Below are 19,538 nucleotides of genomic sequence, written 5' to 3' on the forward strand. Positions count from 1 at the left end.
AATACTCTCCACACTCACATGTCAATTAGCAAACACAGACCTCCGCACAAGTGTGTGAGATCGGGAAGGACATTGGTCAGGAGGTCACGGTCTCTGAACTAACCCCGACCCCAAACCCCTCTCTGCTCTCTATAAACCATGTCCGTTCAGAGCAAGGCGTGTTTTTCTCAACCTCTGCTATTGTCTGTGCACGGCACTGCCAAGTTTCAAGTTTCATTCAATGTTCTCTCTACAGCCGCACCATTTAAGGGCACTCGCCACGTTCAAGCCCCTAGGCTCGTTTCCTCACAGGGACACACCTGTCTTGGCTATTAACATATCCTTGCCGTGTTACAGCCACAGCAGCAGAGTGCTGCAATACTGTGTAAAAGCATCCCGCCAATGCGGTGGCCTCATTTCTCTCCTGTCGGCTCTGTATCTGGCCTCCAGGGGGCACTCCAGTCACTTTTCATGCTGTGCAGTGCACCATGTCTTACGTAACAAAACACACCACACTGACAATCCAATGGTATTTCATATTATGTCCTATGAGGGAAAGGCTAATTTAAACAATATGTGGATATACAACTACCCCCTTACTTAATCTGACTATCTCCATGACCAATGTGGTGAAGTTTTAAACAGGTTGTCCTATTCTGCTGATATCCTAGCAAGTAAAAAAATAAAAACTTGAGTCATGCACCTCCTAATAAGAGATCAAAGAGTACATTATATCACAATTATTAGCAATTATTAGCGTCATAAAACTGTATGTTTCCTCAAAGTGACAAAATCAACCTTCAGACTCCACAATCACTTACTGAAGGACACATTTCTATGTGGCTCGACATCAAATCGAATGGGAGTTCTCTGTCATATGTTCTTTGTTACAAATGTGCGGGACACTAAATTTGATTCATCTCCAAGGAAAAAGGCGGGAGAAAATGTAAACCTGTTTTCAGTTCCCATGTGAGCCAAAAACATGCATTCCAGGTCAACCCTGGCCTGGATACATCCTGACTCCCATCCCCCTCTGAAACCTCTCCCCCGTCCTCCCCTCCCTTGGTACACTCCACTGGCCGTCCCAAGTGCGTGTGTGTGGGCTCACCTGATGACGGTAGGGGTGATCTCAGCACAGAAGAAGATGCTCAGGTTGCTGACGGCGTGGGAGGAGAACATGCCGATTATGGAGAAGGCGATGGAGAAGTTCTTATGCAGCGTATCCGAGCGCTCTGCACAGGAGGAAGACAACCCACATACTTCACTGGAAATCATTCGCTCCAAACAATGGAAGATGCGATTAGTTTATCGGAGTGCAAATCATGAAAAACCAACAAACGAAACATTTATCAGTCTATTCTACAGAGAGCAACCATTCAAAGGTAGGAGGAATGATTACATCAGATATAGACCCTGAAGCTGAGAATGAACAGCACCTCCACCCTTACAGGGTGTTACTGAAGCAGGACGACGCAACTACTCCAACAACACATTCACAGCCATCTTGACCTTAAGACGGGAATAGTTCACATATGTAGACCATTGTGTCATTACTGACGTGTGGTGCATCCCGTTTAATTCGCACCAGATAAGGGCCTCACCCAAATGACCGCGATTGAAAAGTAGTCCATCATACTATTAATCATGTAACTCAATCACCTTACACTTCAACCATCCGTTTATTGGCTAAACCCAAAAACAAGCCCGGAATGCAGCGTTGAGCATCACGTGCAGACAGATGAAATGCCTAAAAGGATAATTTGAGGCTGGTTTAAGATCAGGTTAGTGTCTGAATGACATGCCACGAATGCCGTCATCTACGTCTTGCTGCAGTTTGGTGCTCCTTTCTAATCTCTAATCCTCTAGCTGTCTGCCAAGTAGCCAGGCTCATTTTGCAGCCCGGTGAAGGATTAGGGATGAAGAGAATGGAGAACACAGGAGACGGATCGACGCAGGGGAAGGAGAGGGCTAGAGGCTAGTTAGGGTCAGTAACACAGAGCCAGACAGAGAAGATAAGTCTGTCTTACTACAAAGGAGGAACACCAAGATTAAGACTGTCACTTATAATTACAAAAAAAGTATGTCTTATTAGAATAAATTCTTAAAAGAATGAAGCGGGAGCAATTTCAGATGAGTAATGACGATGCATGTGTTTAATACCTGGTAGTGTAGTTTGTCAACAACATGCTGCAGTACAATGGACAGGCTACTGAACAAGGACAACAGCTGGTTTCACAAGTATTCTGCTTTGTTTCACTGCTGCTGGCGTAAGACCTTCCACTTATTTTTAATCGAACAGTTACAGTATATTCAGTAAGCTAAACATAACTGAGTAAACATTGTTGGTAAATAGTTGTGATCCAGAACAATGAGCTATTGATTAGTTCAGAGTCTAGCGCAGAACCACTGGAACCAGGGAAACAAGGGCAGAGTACCCAAAATAATTAATAGAAGTGAAACAGATAATTGTACTGTACCTATATTCAGATGGACACTGTATTTCCCAAGCACTATAGGAAGAGAGGGAGACAAAGGTTACTAGGCAGTAATACGATCTTCCACACAACAAATAAGAGAATGGAAGACACAAACAGATGGAGTATAATACAGGCAAACCCATCAAAATAAATGAGCAGTTGAAATACCCTTCGGATAAATGTAACAGCTATGTAAAGGAGAAGGTTTTTAACTTCTCCAGTTGTAAAAACCCATCCACTCCCTGTACTCCCTGTATTATAACACATAAACCATTGAATATTGAATGTAAATGACATTTTGGTGGCACTTGAGGTAATCAATTGAATTTCCAATATATAATCACTGTCTTGTGATTTGTCTGTTCTCTGTGTTTTTTCTGTTTGTTTTTTAATCATTGAACCTAGTGCACTGTATGTGTAAACATGTATACCCAGCAGTAAAAAACAATTCCTTGTTGAAATAAATGTTTAATGATAAGAACATTTCTTAGAAATCCTGCACGCCAGTTTCTAAATGATACATTTGAACAAAACTACTATAACCAAACAGTACTGCTCCAAAATGAATGTCCCCTCAGAAAATGTCAGTCAAGTTTCACTTTGTAGAGTTAATTTTCATTTGTTTACAGCAGCGGTTCTTAAACCTCTCCTGGGGATCCACAGTCATTCCATCTATCAGGAGTATCCCTCAAACTAGCTCACCTGAATCAAGCAGCCAGGTACTTAATAATTAGTCGACAAGTTGATTCAGGTGTACTAGCTCTGGGATAAACCTAGTACATGGAATGGCTGCGGGTCCCCACAGGAGAGGTTTAAGAACCAATGGTTGAAAGCGTTTTTACTTATTATTGATGTTCAACTAACTACAACGCTCCCATGTTTTGTACCAAAAATGCACTCAGCCATTAAGAACAGCATTTAAGAAAGTATTTATTTCTCAACAGAGCAAAGGAAAGAACATGCGACTAAGCAAGTTGTGCTGATATTCAGCGTGGCTTGGTTTTCATTATCAAGTAATCAAAAATGAAGACTTACATCCCAGGAAAGGAAAAACGTTCATCCCTTTCAATACTAACTATAATAAACACCTGCACTCTTGTTCTGACAATAACTGCATCGTTTTAAGAAATGGTGTCACTTTTTTTCACAGGCAAGACAAGTTGTTTGCATAGACCAGCATATTAACTTTGGCTGTTTTTGTTTTGTTTTAAAATAAAATTGGAGAAGTTGCAATTAGTTGCCAAATAATCTAATCATTCTCATATGATCAAATGGGAACAAGAGGTAGATTTACAGGTGGCTGTGGCTTGAGCCACTCTATCGTCCATAGAGGGGATACCAGTAACAAAACACACCCTTGGTTACAGCACAGTAAAAACACGACAGGATGTTTGTTTTCTAAATTACCTCAAAGGGAAGGTATATTTTTAGGTTAAAGAAATGTTGACACAACATTAAAGTAGGGCCAGGCATTTTGGTTGTTTTGGACCCTGATAAACACCAAAGCAACCACAAACAGTAACAAAAACACCAGAGGTTCATTCAACCTACTCCAGAACACATTTCACCACCACCTATTCACCTTCTTAATATTGCTGGTTAAGTCCCACACATACCCGTTGCTTAGAAACAGTAAGACGTTCAAGTGAGAAAACACTGAACCTGTAGTGCCACACACAAGAAACTTTGTACCTGTGTGAATGTGTCTGTGAGCTATACAGTGTCTGTGAGCTATACAGTGTCTGTGAGCTATACAGTGTCTGTGAGCTATACAGTGTCTGTGAGCATGCGTTTCGGTGGGCAACTCACAGTTGAGCAGGCCGAGCTGCAGCAGGGACGCCAGGGCAGTGACGATCATGAACATGAGCAGACCGCCCCTCCTCCCCATCACGCCCACCGCCGGGCACAGAGCCACGCACGATGCCACCGCGATGCCCGCCATGGTGTAGTAGTCGGCGTAGAAGTTGTGGAACATGGTGGACTCGTGAGTCTCGTGGTGGTCCATCATGCTGCGGGCAAAGCAGTGGTGGATCCCGTAGCCTGTTAGCCTGGATGGGAGGGGGAGAGAAACAGCGGGTAAGGAGAGGAAGGAGGTGTCAGGGGAGAAGGGGGAAACATTTGTGTTGTTTTAAGGAGATAGGAGAAAGAAAGAGGGGAAGACGGGGACAGAGGGACAAAGTAAGACAATATGAGTTCGGACGGAGAGTAATGGAGGAGAAAGCCAGAAATGTTTTCTCATCTCCACTGAAACAACAAAGGCACACAAAGGCTCTTCTCTCCTGCTCATATCCAGTTCTCTCATAAGAACACAGCTCATGTAAAATTCATGGTCAGACTGGAGTCAGGGACGTGGTGCACTGAAATAGCTGGGCCGTGTCTAAGTATGCCTGTCTAAATGACCGGGTTGTGTGTGTGAGGAGGTGGAGTTTTATTCTGACGGCTAACGGACAGACAGACAGGACATAGGCCTAGTGCACAGCCACAGGCGATGGACGGACAGACAGACTGAACAGTTGACAAATCCATCAGGCTGTGTCTAAACATGCCTGTGTAGAAAGGACTGTTAGGACAGACAGATGGGTGGACAACAGGCCTAACAGCAGAGCCATAGAGGATGGACAGACAGGCCTAACAGCAGAGAGGAAGGACAGACAGGGTAACAGATAAGCTTTGATAAAAGCACAGAGGATGCTTGTCGATGTTGCATCGAGTCGACAGGTCAATAATCCCCTCATCCTGGCACACCGACCAACGCATTTAACACCTTGAAGTCCGACACGCGGGCAAACACGCGATACCACACCGGGACCGCACTACATCCACTTACGAGTTGACGCAGAGCACCACAATGTTTTTCCACAGGTTCCTTGTCCCCACCATCTTCACAATGCAGGTCTTTTTGGGTTTCTTGGGAAGAGCTCTCTGCAGCTCTGAAATGATGAAAAGAAGTCTGGTAAATTCACCATTCTGAAGACTGGATCCCCGAGAGTGCACCCAGCCAACCGCGTTGCTTCCTGTAATCCGCATGAGGAAATGAAACCAGGGTCACTTTCAGCTGGGAACTACGTGATCTATGGCTAAACATTTCACCGCACGGCAGTAGTGTCTGCTGGGAGACAGGTAGCGAGGGGGGGCTAGGGAACGTCTGGAAAAGGAAAGAGGAATGTTTTCAGAGGACAACGCCCCAGCAGAGCAGATCATGACACGGGGCACGGATGTTTTGAAATATGTGGGGTTGCTGTGGAAACAAAACTCAAGTGTTCTGCATGCGACAAGCAACATTCTAACCTGCTGTTCATCTTTCTATGGAATCAGAAGTCATATTCAGACCTGGAAACACCAGCTTATTGGGCTGGTTCTGAACATTCACTTACTCCACAATACACACAGAGACCACGCACATGCACGTAGCCAGAGGGGGCTTCTGGTTCAATCTGGAAGTGTTTACAGCTGTGAGAGTCTGATGCAGCATAGAAAGATGATACATGACTAAACCCACATCACCATGCCTGGGGAGATGGGCACCCCACTGAAAAAAGGAATTATCTAGCTAGCTACACCGCATGTAGACCGCAAGTGACCGACAGAAAACTGAAAGTGACAGAGGAATAATGAGAATGACCCTGCCATCACAGAAATTGTAGATTTTCTTCCAAGACGCCTGTCTGAAATTAGCCTATATCAGTTTATTATGCACCTTATTCATTGCGAGAAGTGATATGATATTTCTAGATAATAGTATTTGCTTACCATATCTATTTTCACTTTCATTTAATTATTTCACCAGGATCAGAAACATGATAGGGTTACTCAACTCTGGACCTCAAAGCCGTTTTCACTTCATTTTTCCATTGCATCGTATTTAGAGTTGGGACACAAGGAGGCTGCAATTAATCACAAAGTAGAACAGAAAACCAACAATCTCCGGACCTCGTAGGGTAAGAGTTGAATACCCCTGATGTAGCTTGTTAAATAGTTAGCGTTGTATGGCATATGTCATAAGAGACCACCTAACCAGAAGGGAAAGGCACATTATATGGTACCGTCTGTTGACATCGTCAGATCTCTCGTCCTTATCGCGGGCCGACCGGTGTATCTATCCAGACGCCGAGATAAAGGTCAAAGTGATCGACCCGGTCCCATCTGTGTTCTGGGCGGCGCCTCTCCTCCTCGCTTCCAAAGGTCCTAATGAAGTTAATTAAGGGCCTGAGGGGTTCTGTCCTGAGGGCCACAGTGTAAGTTTACTACACCGCCAATATCCCACTGTCCCCGGAGACAGGGCTGTTACTATGGAAACCAGTCAGATCCATTCACACTGACCAAGCTGTTCTGTTGCAGATACAAGCCAACTGATCTGGCTAGTGGAATTGAAGACCAAAAGCAAAAACAGCCAAAGACTAGCTCCAAGCTCTCAAATAACCAAAAGCACAGCGAATAACACAGGCAAACAACTTTAAGCCGAAGACTGAAAACAGAGGTCTGTGTTACAGCAGACACAAAAGGGATGCCACTTCTCCTTTCCTTTGTAACGTACCTGAAAGGATGTGATCACTGTCCTGCTCGGTGTTGACCTGGTTTTTCTTCAGAATGTGTCCTATGATGCTCTTGGAGCGACCATACTGTTGAGTGGCCAGTAACCAGCGTAGAGACTCAGGGAAGATCCTGGGTCGGAAACAAGACGGAACACTCAATAACTCCTCTAAACAAAATAAGAATCACAGAATCTAAAACAACCTTCTTTTTTGATTTGCTAATATGAATCTCCAGTGACAATCCTCTTACCTCCGGTGCTGTGTGCAATGCTTTCTTTCTAGCTGAATAAAAAAACAACCCTGTAGCCTTTGAAATTCGTACCTGAAAGTTGTATCTGTGTGAAAGCCGTTAGTTCAGGAGCACTGTATCATAGGAAGGACAACCACAAGAGCTCTGATTCTCCAAGATGAACATCAACACAACGAGTTTGACCCCGTTCCTGTCGTCTTCCCTCCGGTCTATAGCGTGACTACAGGCTAAATTGTAGTTAATGACTTAGTATTTATTGTGCTGACCTTAGAGAGAGCGATTCCTGTAGCAATGTTCAGCAGAGGTTGTTTGAAGGATGTAGCTATTCATTATGACAAGCTATTATGAGGTTTACTACTGTGGGTAAGTGCCGCTCGAACATTCCCAAGAAACATTCACTCAATTCTATAAATCACTCATTAACCACCAGTGGTCTGGGAACTTCACAGCAAGTTAGACAATACAGATTTAATTATCTCAAAAAGATCCCAAATATAAACATGATACCAAATGTACTATATTCATTCATCCAGTTACATGACTTTCTCTGGTATCTAATTCATACAACCGTCTGATTAGAGCAACTCCCAACCAGCTCAGCAGCCAAGAGCTCTGGACCTGCACCCTCAGAAACGTGTGTTGGTGGATGCAGAAACTGCAGCGGGCGGTGGGGTACAACCTAGTCCCTGAGGTGCTGCGTGCATCGCCTGAGATGGGGAGTAAAGTCAGGGTTGTCCTCACCAGATGTATGACAGCATGAGGAGCAGCGGACAGATGATGACGGCCTGCAGGACCTGCCAGTCTCGACAGAGGTAGGCCATCCCGGGCATCAGGAGCTGCCCACCCAGCACCACGAAACTGGCCACCATGGTCATAGGGAAACGCCAGGCTGGCAGGCAAAGCTCGATCCCTGTGGGACAGAGGAGGCGGGTAAGACACACTGGCGCCACAATGCAGCGGGGGACAACAGTACACATTTTCCTGTCGAAGCAAGCACAAGTCAAACACTGACAGGGAATTAATTCTACTTGAATACAGATGGAGCTCCGTCCCTGATGGAGAGGGTGAAGAGGGAACAAGGTCAAAGGTGTCATTCCCACATAGGGATAAGTTGACAGTGAGTGGACAGGCATGTGTGGTGGCACGTCAGTTCCATACACGCCACTCGTTCCCTGGCAGTCAGAGGAGCTTTTCAGAAATCAATGCTTCCCTGTTATTGAGAACGTTACAGTACAGTCTAACGGGGACATTGGCCTAACGGGGACATTGGCCTAACGGGGACATTGGCCTAACGGGGACATTGGCCCTCCATGACCGTCAGCATGGTAGGAACCGGCAATCTTGTGCAGAAACAGTGACGTATATCAAAAAAAGAAGACCTTTGTTTGAAGAGATAAGAATATTCCATGGCTACAGAACCACAAAGCACAACCTCTGTCCTGACTGAACCAAGCCTATTGCAATGAACTAATGAGGGCCTCCTTGTACTTATTTTCCCCCTGCTACAGCAACTATCAGAAAGGCCTCAGTTCATTCATTCAGTCATTAGCATGCATGCCACAGCCAGGCTAGCCAGCAGAAGCACACAGAACTAGCTAGACACTGCAGCAACACAAAGTACAAGACAGTACAAGATACACCAGAAAAAAGATGTCTGCTACCATACTACAGTAAATGTTTGAATAAATCTGCTACACTACTACAATTACATTCCCAATAAAACTGCTACCATACTATTGTAACAGTTCCAACATGTCTTCTACCATACTATTGTAACAGTTCCAATAGGTTTTCTACCATACTATTGTAACAGTTCCAATGTCTGCTACCATAATAGTGTAACAGTTCCAACAGGTCTGCTGCCATATTACTTTAATATTTACACAGTGGCTCTCTCATTCCCTCCATCTTTTCATGTGTTTTCTATTCTGGTGGCTGCATTCTGCATTCTCTAACCTCAGCACACAGCTCACCACCAGATGGGTCTTTCAAGGTGACAGGGCCAGGATAATAGTGTCTGCAGGCTGCAGCACCGCTTCATTCCAGTGGAAAAGCCCGGAATTTAAATGAGCGTCTGCCCCCGCCCTCGCTAGTGTGAATAATGCTTTGTGTTCACAAGACAGTAACGCAGCTGGAACGACAAAGCTAAGAACGAGGTGGAGGGGGGGGGGGTTTGGGTTGAGGTGGAGGGGGCGCCGGGTTTGATGTAACCTCACTCTGACACAGCTGGAACGACAAAGCCAAGACGGAGAAGTAGAGAGGAGAAAGAGGTTAGAAGGGAGAGGAGAAAAAGGAGTGCTGGGTTTTGGAGTAACCTCGCCATAAAGCTCAGTGGGAGGTTTGTGAGTGAAGCCGTGGGTCACAGTGGATAGCTCTGGTTTGGTATTTTGTGGTTATGAGACTGTGTTATTTGAACATACGGATGCAATTACAGAACATTCTGTACAGAAGTACAACAAGTCAAAACATGACACATACACACACATGTATATCCCCATACTAGCAAGAAACATGCATGCAGCACACACACACACACACACACACTTCACCTCCTGAAGGGGCAGGGTAGCTGCTTGAGCTGGAGGCTTTCATGAGCTCCTTATTCCATCTGACCCTAATCTTCCACATCCCTCCTAATCAGCAGTCCCTCCCATTACCCTGCTTCAGCCACAAGCTCCAACCAACAGCTTGGCCCTGCCAGCCTGCTGACACAGATCCCAGCGCTCAGCTGATGTCTCACACACACACAGAGCTGACATGACCCACAGGTGACAGAACATCAGTGACTAAATGTCCTAAAATGGGACTTTGTGCCATACAGGTCGAGTGGTGATGAGGGATTACAGTACCATCAGTTGTGATGAGGTAATGAGGGATTACACTACCATCAGTTGTGATGAGGTACCTCAGAATGAGGGATTACACTTCCATTAATTTTGCTGAGGTACCTCAGGATGAGGGATTACATTATCACCAATTGTGCTGAGGTACCTCAGGATGAGGGATTACAGTACCACCAGTTGTGCTGAGGTACCTCAGGATGAGGGATTACAGTACCATCAGTTGTGATGAGGTAATGAGGGATTACACTACCATCAGTTGTGATGAGGTACATCAGAATGAGGGATTACAGTACCACTAATTGTGCTGAGGTACCTCAGGATGAGGGATTACAGTACCACCAGTTGTGCTGAGGTACCTCAGGATGAGGGATTACAGTACCACCAGTTGTGATGAGGTACCTCAGGACGAGGGATTACAGTACCACCAGTTGTGATGAGGTACCTCAGGATGAGGGATTACAGTACCACAAGTTGTGCTGAGGTACCTCAGGATGAGGGATTACAGTACCATCAGTTGTGATGAGGTACCTCAGGATGAGGGATTACAGTACCAACAGTTGTGATGAGGTACCTCAGGATGAGGGATTACAGTACCACCAGTTGGGCTGCTGCCTCTAAAATAAATAAGCCTAAAACCTCAACAACAGAACGTCATAGAGTCAAAGAAGGCCCACTGTTTGGAAGACCTGCCAGTATCCAACACAGGTGGCTGATAGGTTAGAGGCCAGAGTGTCTCAGTTACCGACAGGTTGCTGGTTCAAATCCTGAGCCATTAAGGTGAAAAATACGTAGTTGTGCCCTTGAGCAGTGTAGTTGCTCCTATACATTGCTCTGGATAAGACTGTCTGCTCTCATGAGAAATCAAATGTCCGGGTCCCTTAGTGACATAATTTCCCTATGACCATAGGGCAGCACCGCACCACGATGACCTTTCACCAGTAGTCACATGTTCTGGCCCCGCTTCGCTCCTGTGACCCCGGCCACTGGGTTTGTGTGTCAACACGTACGTGTGTGTTCCAGCCAGTAAACAGCTTCAGGGCCGTTCCTTCCAAATGCAGTACAGATGGTGGGAGACATATAACACTCAGCAATGCATTTTCTTAAAGCGGTAGTACAAACCGATGTCATGTGTGAATCCATGTGCTCAATACGTACAAAGATTGTCTTGAGACAGAGACTGTGTCTGGTGGGGGGGGGGGGGGGGGGGGGGGGGGGGGGGTTGTTAAGATACTATTGATTAATGAATTTGACCTCAACCTGAAGTGACATTCTCTGTGGACTTTAAGATGAGGTCACACTTATTGATCAATACTTTATCTGAAACCTGAAATAGAACTAGTGGACATCAAGGACTATGAGGAACAGGGAAATGCTGGCCAACAACATCACAGTAATAAAACTAATCTGAAAGGCCATGACTAATTTTAACTTCTGCCTGCTGAATGTGCACAGATGAATGAGCATGCTTGAACGTGTTCCAGAATGTGTGTGCACCAAGGTTATTATAGTTTTGCATTTTTCATTAGTTTTTATTTCGTTTTGACTTTTTGTTTTCAAATTCAGTTTAGTTTTAATTAGTTTTTAAAGTGGGTTTGCTAGTTTAGTTTAAATTTTTTGAAAATGCTTAGTTTTAGTTTCGTTTTTATTAGTTTTAGTGTTAGTTTTAGTCTTTTTTTGTAATATGGGCTATTTGTCAGGGGCAAGATTCAAAAAGGTCAGAAAAAGTAGTGTAATAATAACTCAACAACAACATCATACAATTTTAGAAAATATTTATTCAACAATAAAACCAGTACATAAAATGTACATATGGGCACAAATATGTAAACAGTCTACACTCCGCAATAAATGCTAAATGTGGAAGTGACGTGTGCCAAGAAAAAAAACTAAATAGCCAACAGACTAAAGAAGACATACATGATGAACCGCATGTATTCAACTAATTTTTGAGTCACACAAGAAATTTCTGTCAGAATGTCAGGGAGCTTAATCTGAGAAAAGAACATGACAAATAAAAATAAAAAATAAACGTGTCCCATGTGTGTGTGTGTGTGTTTGTGAACGAATCATTGACAAAGACGAAAACTAAGAACATTTACTCTATAATTTCATTTTATTATAGTTCGTTTTGTCAACCACACATTACAGTTTTAGTTAGTTATCGTTTTTTTGTAATGCCTCGTTTTTATTTTTATTTCAGTTAACGGCAATGTTTTTTCCCACCTAGTTTTCGTTTTTTTCGTTCATTTCCGTTAACGATTATAACCTTGGCGTGCACGTGAGCGTCTGTGGCTAATATCTAGCTCTGTAGGACAAACTGCCACTAACGATACAAAACAGACTCATCAGCTCCACTAATCCCAGATGGGAACAGAGAAACAGATACAAGATCTCAAGTCCGTGTTACACAAACACAGATAATACGAAAACAAGTGTCAACAAAACCAAACAGTCAGCCAAAAAAAAAGTTGACAGATTAGAAGCACTGTGTACTCCGTGGTTACTCCCTCGCATACGCCGCAATACGAGGAAGACATGCACGAGTCTGACACAACGCTGTCCTGTTTCGGGACATCGGACTGCTTATCCAGGGAGAGAGGCATCATGTGATTTTGTCACATTGTGAAAGCATGAGTCATATCTCTGTCGCTTTACACTGACTCAGCAACATGGGACTACTATGCGATCAAGCTAATGGAAGGCCCCCGTCCAACCACTGCTTGGGGAGGACCCCGTCCATCTGATGCCTTTGATAGGGTGCCGTAAAAGCCCCAGTGGAGAGGACGGGGGTGAGGGGCAGGGGAAGGAGGGGAAGGAAGTTGGCCTAGCAGCCGGGGAATGCGTGCTCAGCACAAATGTGAACTTTACCCTGGTCTGAGGAAGCACGAGTCTGCACCTTCTCTCATTTATCTGGACAAGTGGGGGAGCAGAGAGCAATAGACATGGATGAGGGGGGGGGGGGGGGGGGGGTCAAACAGGAAGAGGGTTGAGCGGTTGTGTGCTGGCGATGAAATCCTATAAGTCACCCATCCGATCACAGATTGTCCTGGAATATCCCCCATTTATCCTGCCCTACACATCCTTCTCTGTCCCTCAGAGAAATAAGGCAGATCTCAGCGCATTAATTGCTTTAATTCAAACGCCAGTGTATAGATCCAGACCCGTAGTTTAAGCAAATGTATCATTTGTCTATATGTGACATGAATAAGCTATCGAAAAACCACGAGGAGTTTTTGGAAAAATACAATGTAATTTTCGACCATGTGCATTTGTTATTAACATGATATCAAGATTTCATTATCTTAAATATCACAGTTATTTTCAATACCGGAATATTGCGACACCCAGCACAAATTGATCCTGGTTCCATAGGCTAGTCAAGTCTGGATCCTCCATGACCTATTCTTGGAGCTTTGACTGATCCTAGTGCAGCAATAACTCATCCTAGTACTGTCATCTAGTCAAGCCTGTCCTGGGTCATGCAGGCAGGCGTCCATCATAGAGTTTTAACTGATCCTGGTTTAGACCTATGAGTGAGTGGGCAGGGGCCAGCGGTCCGAGGCTGGTCTCATTAAGAAGAGATTTCCATAGAAGGAGTATGAAAGAGTCTCTACCAAACAATGAGATGGACAGCGATTTCTACGTCAGAAGGCCTGAGTGAAAGACAGTAGTTCGGTCTGCTCGACTGTATCTTCTCTCTCAGTACTGGGAGATTAATGCCTGTGGACAAGGGGCACACACACATACACACACAGCAAAAAAAATAAATGCATTAATACAGACAGCAGATCTCTCCCAGCAGCAGAACTCAGCCCCACGTAATGCAGCAGGAAATGGAACAGCACCGGCCCAAATCCTGCCTGAATGAGCCAGCTTTAGTCCCCCATGAACAGAGGGGAAACAGACTGGGATAGAGTGTGGTAAACAGGGGTACAATGTCCTCTACAAATGTTACATATTTCTCGTAGATTAGCGACTTCCTGTTTCTCCAGTCCATTTCGTTTGGACTATATGGTTCTTCACAAAACTTACAAAGGTTCTGAGATATTGAGCATCAAAGGTTTCACATCACTGATCTCAGAAATGATCTCCAAATTTGTCATGTGTTCTTCTGTTACCAATCCTTTACCAATTACAATACCAGTTCTCACTTACAATACCCACCAAGTGCACATTTTCACAGTCCTGAGACCTTTGTAAATAGGTTTGTAAATGCATGGAAGAAAATACCCTCTGTTCTTCCTAAACACACCAAATGTGGCTTGTGCCAAATCAAGCAACAGTATAGTAAAATGACAAACTATTTTATGTAGCTAACAAAAATATTAAAATTTAGCCCAGAACAAGTAAACCGATCCAATACATGTTTCTGGTCTCTGACACCATGCATGTCACTAATCTGTTTGAGTAATGTCAGTGAAACAATACAAAAACCATAAGAGCTTGCAAAACAAACCTTGCTAAAACAAGTCACACATTTGTTTTTACCGTAAAAAGCTTAAGTTCTTGCAAAACAGAAGCACTATCTATTATTGTATTATTAATTAATAAGTAGGGATTATGATATTATATCTGCAAGTTATGATACGCACTTTAAGTCTCAGACCTCAGTACTGTTTTGTTGTCTCAACTTCTATGAGTTAACAAGTACATCACCTTACATTTTTATGAGACACATTCTCGTTTTAATTGAGATACATATCAGTTTTATGATTGTACATTAGCATTCAAATCAGACATATCAGATATATCACAGAATTATCCCTAAAGGGAAATATTATATGTGAATAACATGTGACTTATGAGCAGCATATTACATACAATCTATTAGTCCTGGTGTCTGGAAATGTGAGGTGATTTTGTAACTGTATTTTCAGTGTGTCATCAAGGGAAAGCAGTCTCTAGGGTGGTCACCAGAGACAGTGTTGTGAGTGTTGAGAAATGTCATGACTAAAACATGTCTGACTGGAATTAAGGGACAGATCACAGACAGTTAGAGGGCCACATTTCATTTTCTGTCAGACAATACTCTTATCATTCACCTCTAACGCTTAAACAAAACAATAACCTGATTAAATCCTTAAGACTACAACCACATTCACCTGGAGTTCAATGCAGAATAGAGAAATAAAACATCTTCAAGTAGTGGATTTAATGTAATTAAATATGTCCCAATAAACTAATTAAATCTGGATAAACCTGATTATAGCATAAAAAAGTCAAACCAATCAACAAAAACATGACCCCTTTAGGAAAGACAACACCTATGTTTCATAATAAGGAAAACGTTGGCAAGGCAACAACATAGACAAACCTGGGATTGCAACTAGAGCTGGGGCACTCCTAGTTAGCGGTCTGGTGATACCATCAGCTTTACCAGAACATCTCTCGACGACATGCCAGAGCCTTGATGCACACAAACACCCCACTCGCGCGCACACGCGAGCCCCTGCGCGTGAACAAGCAAGACCGGGGAACAGAACGGAGCCAGAGAGGAACATGCTCAAGAGGATGGCCTGTTCAGACACTGTTCAACACCCAAGGATCACATGACAAATCACGCAGCATACGAAGCAACAAGCAGATTGTTCAGAACTGAAATCCAATACACTGTGTAAATACACGATTAGCCTAGTGAATCAGGGCATGGTTTCCACATTTACAATTCATTAAAAGGAACACATTGGCAAAAATGCTTACTCAATTATCTAGCAAAAACTCACAAATGAAGATGCCATTTAAATGGTTGATTTCAATTGTATCACTGGCAGGAAGAGAATTAACGTGGCCTATGTAGCCGGGGCAAAATGTGTGCCTACTGCAACACACAGACATCAGCAAATCAGGCTGATACACACTGATCACACTTATCACATTATCAACACCACACCTTCGGCAAGCAATGACTCAGACACTGCAAAACGCTCCATGAAAACAAGAGGAGGAAAAAGTCTACATGTAAAGCTACAGTCGTTTTTTAAAGTGATAGCGTCGAAGCACTGGAGTGGCGAAATGTCTAATGCTACAGCACAAACAAACTGCTAACGCACTACAGGCATTGTCTCTGAGGGAATGCTTATGTAAAAATATCACTGCAAATTAATATAACCACTGCTTCCGATTACTCTTTAAGCGTCTGATTTTCTATTTCGCACGATGATGAACATAGGTGAATATGGATGTGTCCATTTTTAAATGGCCTGTTGATGTGTACACACCCTTTGGTGGGAGGCAAATGCACATGTGCACACAGCTTAAATTACCCCCCAAAAAAACTATGAAACTGTTGAATCATCTCTGATCTGAATAATAATGGCTAACTGGATAGACGGAATGAAGGCCCATTCCCCTGAAGAGAAAGGAGATCATGTAGGACAGGAGGGTCACCTGGGGGGGGGGGTGGGGTGGGGGCTCCTGGGGTTTTGCTGTAGCCTTCTTAAGCAATGGGCAGATGTGCCAGTCCGGACTGGGAGAGATAAAAGAGTGGATGACTCAACTCTGCAGCAGGCTGTGACAGCACAGGTCTTACCCGTGTAATGTTCTGCGGCTGGAACAATTCTGGACGTTGCATTGTCAAGCTGAGTCAAATCAACAGTCGGAAATATCGGTAAACATTAGCCACACTCCATGGCTTCCTTTCTCTTACGTGCCAGTGCCTGGCCTGCCTGGGTGACAACGGCGGTGGTGTTAGGAGCGGTACTACGGAGTGTCACCTCATGTCAGCCCCGTCCGCTCCTGCAGTATGCCTGAATACCAACAGGCCAGCAGAACGAGTGCAGGCATTCTCCCCAACAGGGGCGTACTGCCCGCTTTGGAACTCAAGCAACTGCTGGCTGGCTCTTGTAATACAGTAGCTAGGAATGGAGCTGCGAGGGGAGGGGAAGAGAGGTGGGGGTTGTTTATGTCCTTGTGTTGAGCAGGAAACCCTCAGTGTTTCCCCTATACAGAGGAATTCCGCTGGAGGGTAAAAAGCCCCCGAGTAGCATCCAGAGACACACTGATCATGTACGTCCAGGGGCACTAGATGGAGGGTCCACCTCTAATGGGGAAGCACGAGTCTGCCATGGTCATACACATTTCAAAGCCCAAAGTCATAGTGAGCGACTAGGTGGAGAACAGGAGTTACAGGGAGTGAGTCAATGTCAATCAGCTATGTAGCCCATGCCTGCAGTAGCACTGTGATGCCCAGAAACTCTGGACACAGCCTTTCATCAACAACATCAACTGGGACGCCCTGGACGCATTCCAATTTGCATTCCACTCCAACAGATAAACAGATGATTTAATCTGTATGGCTCTCGACATGGCCTTTCATCGAGTACAGTTCTGCCTTCCACACTGTTATATCCTCCAAAGTCATCCCAGCACTCCGGGCCCTGGGACTGAACGCCTCCCACTGCCTAAAGGGGGCGATGACAGGCAACAACACAAATGCCCCTCTCACCCTCAATACTGAGGCTTCTCAGGGCTGGGTGCTAAGTCCCCTCATGTCCCCTCCCCTCTTAGTTCATCCATGACAACACTAGCATTAAGTTTGCTAACAGTGCAGTGTGGTACGTCTGACTACGAAGAAGACGAGACACATTTCAGATCCACCAAACGTTCTACCGCTGAAACCTGGAGACCATCTTGACAGGCAGCATCAGTGCTTGGTATGGCAACCACACTGCCCTTGCTTGGTTCAACCGCCAAGTTCAGCACTGGGGCCCAGTTCCGTGTCAACCAAGACCTCTGCACCAGGCAGGGTCCAGGGAAGGCCCTAAAAATAGTAAAATGACCCTAGCCAGCCAAGGCATTCCATTCCCCACAGTACCACATGGCAGGCCTGCAATCAGTTACCACTGCCTCAAGTCTGTAACAGACAGGACTCCACAAAGCTTCTACACCCAAGGCGTAAGACTGTTAAACAAGACTGCCAAATCCTGATCATATGGCTATCCAGCTACCCACGTTTGATTTTCCAGTGACACCCACACACACACACCCACACCCACACTTCATACACACACATTTAACATGAACACGTATACTGACGCCACACAGTCGCACACAGACTCTTCAAAATCCTCATATCCATTGCATCTGCTGGTAACACTGGTGTCTTATCTTCTACTTATATTTTTATGTGGGAGGAAAGGGCTGCCCTTAAGCGATGTCTAAATGTTAATAGGCCTACAGGCTTGGCTTCTGGCATCCTGAGCTAGTTTACCTCATAACATACAAAACATACAGAACGTCCTTGCACATTAAAGGAGTGTGCTTGCTCTAGTACATTTAGTGCTCACCTTGACCCAAATAAAACTTGGTTCCTTCTAAGTTTTTCCACACCCCAATTCAAGTCAATATTTGAAAACCTAGATTCCCTGAATACCTAATTCTGCCATTTGTCTTGAAACATATACTTTTGGGGAATAGATTACAGTATTTTCTGAAGTCTGTCTAAAGATGCTTTATATTGTATAGTATTATATGAGTGATATAGCTGAGTGTTATTGTTGGATAAGCTCCAGCATTAGTAGAGTTGTGACAACAGAGGCATAGGGGATACAAAATCCAACACGTCCACATTATGATCAAATATGAGCATTATGTCCAAAAATATAACTCACAACAGAGACTCACTGAAATGGCTAACTAGCAAATTATCTCGGTGCCTTGATAAAAAATACTCTAGTTGTTCTGTGCGCTGTGTGTTGAAAGATATCAAGCCAGCATGACTCTGCAAAAGGTATGTAAGCAAACAGCTATGGAAGGCAATGCCAGCCAGCAGTTGCTATGGAAGTTAACAAACAAGTTCTAAACTACGCTAGAAGTTAAAACAGAATCTCTGTGTAAATACCCATAACTGTGTTCTAAAAAGTAGCCAAATTGAGTATGTTAAAATTAATTACGTTTTATAAGAAACCTTCTCATTTAGTAGAATGTGGTGCACACTACCAAGGAACTTAAGCCTATTATCAGACCCAGGTATTCTTGACCAAAGTTGATAATTGGATATGAAGACACAGTGTAACAAAATGAAAGAACGGGGGGGGGGGGGGGACAGGGCTATTGTAAATTAGATGAACGTTACATTTGCTTATTACAACTCAAAACATAATATTCTGGTCTTCAAATTCAAATTTCCATCACAAATTACATTTACTTAACAGTGCAATTTATCGGGGCTGATTGTTAAACATACACATTTTAGTAGTAGGTAAGACATACTGTAGTATGGTAAAATAAGCAGATCAAAACCATACAACACTGTACATCCATCCACCTGCATTGACATGCCAACTACAGTTAATTGACTCATCAGTGTGACAACACATCATTACTTTAAAAACGTATGCTCCATTACACAACAACTATTCCTCTTTTTCACTCCTCAAACGCAGAAGAGCAAGACACCGCTCTAGCCTACACATTCATCCGGCCCCCGTTCATCCTGCTGCACTCTTACTGGCCCTCC

At 44.1% G+C, this 19,538-nt stretch overlaps 1 protein-coding gene across 2 annotated transcripts in view; it reads right to left on the reverse strand.

Moving 5' to 3' along the window:
* Positions 1–19,538, reverse strand: part of LOC105018716 (solute carrier family 22 member 23) — a 38,308-nt gene that overhangs the window by 5,204 nt on the left and 13,566 nt on the right. For both annotated transcript variants that reach the window (XM_013139995.4, XM_034291457.1), the window contains exons 5-10: positions 7,980–8,148; positions 6,991–7,118; positions 5,284–5,386; positions 4,266–4,504; positions 2,457–2,489; positions 1,088–1,211 (exon numbers count right to left, since the gene is read on the reverse strand). In XM_013139995.4, the coding sequence (XP_012995449.3) occupies positions 1,088–1,211; positions 2,457–2,489; positions 4,266–4,504; positions 5,284–5,386; positions 6,991–7,118; positions 7,980–8,148 (796 nt within the window). The remainder of the gene's footprint in view (positions 1–1,087; positions 1,212–2,456; positions 2,490–4,265; positions 4,505–5,283; positions 5,387–6,990; positions 7,119–7,979; positions 8,149–19,538) is intronic.

Source organism: Esox lucius, chromosome 3 (assembly GCF_011004845.1).
Source record: "Esox lucius isolate fEsoLuc1 chromosome 3, fEsoLuc1.pri, whole genome shotgun sequence".
Taxonomy (NCBI): Eukaryota; Metazoa; Chordata; class Actinopteri; order Esociformes; family Esocidae; genus Esox; species Esox lucius.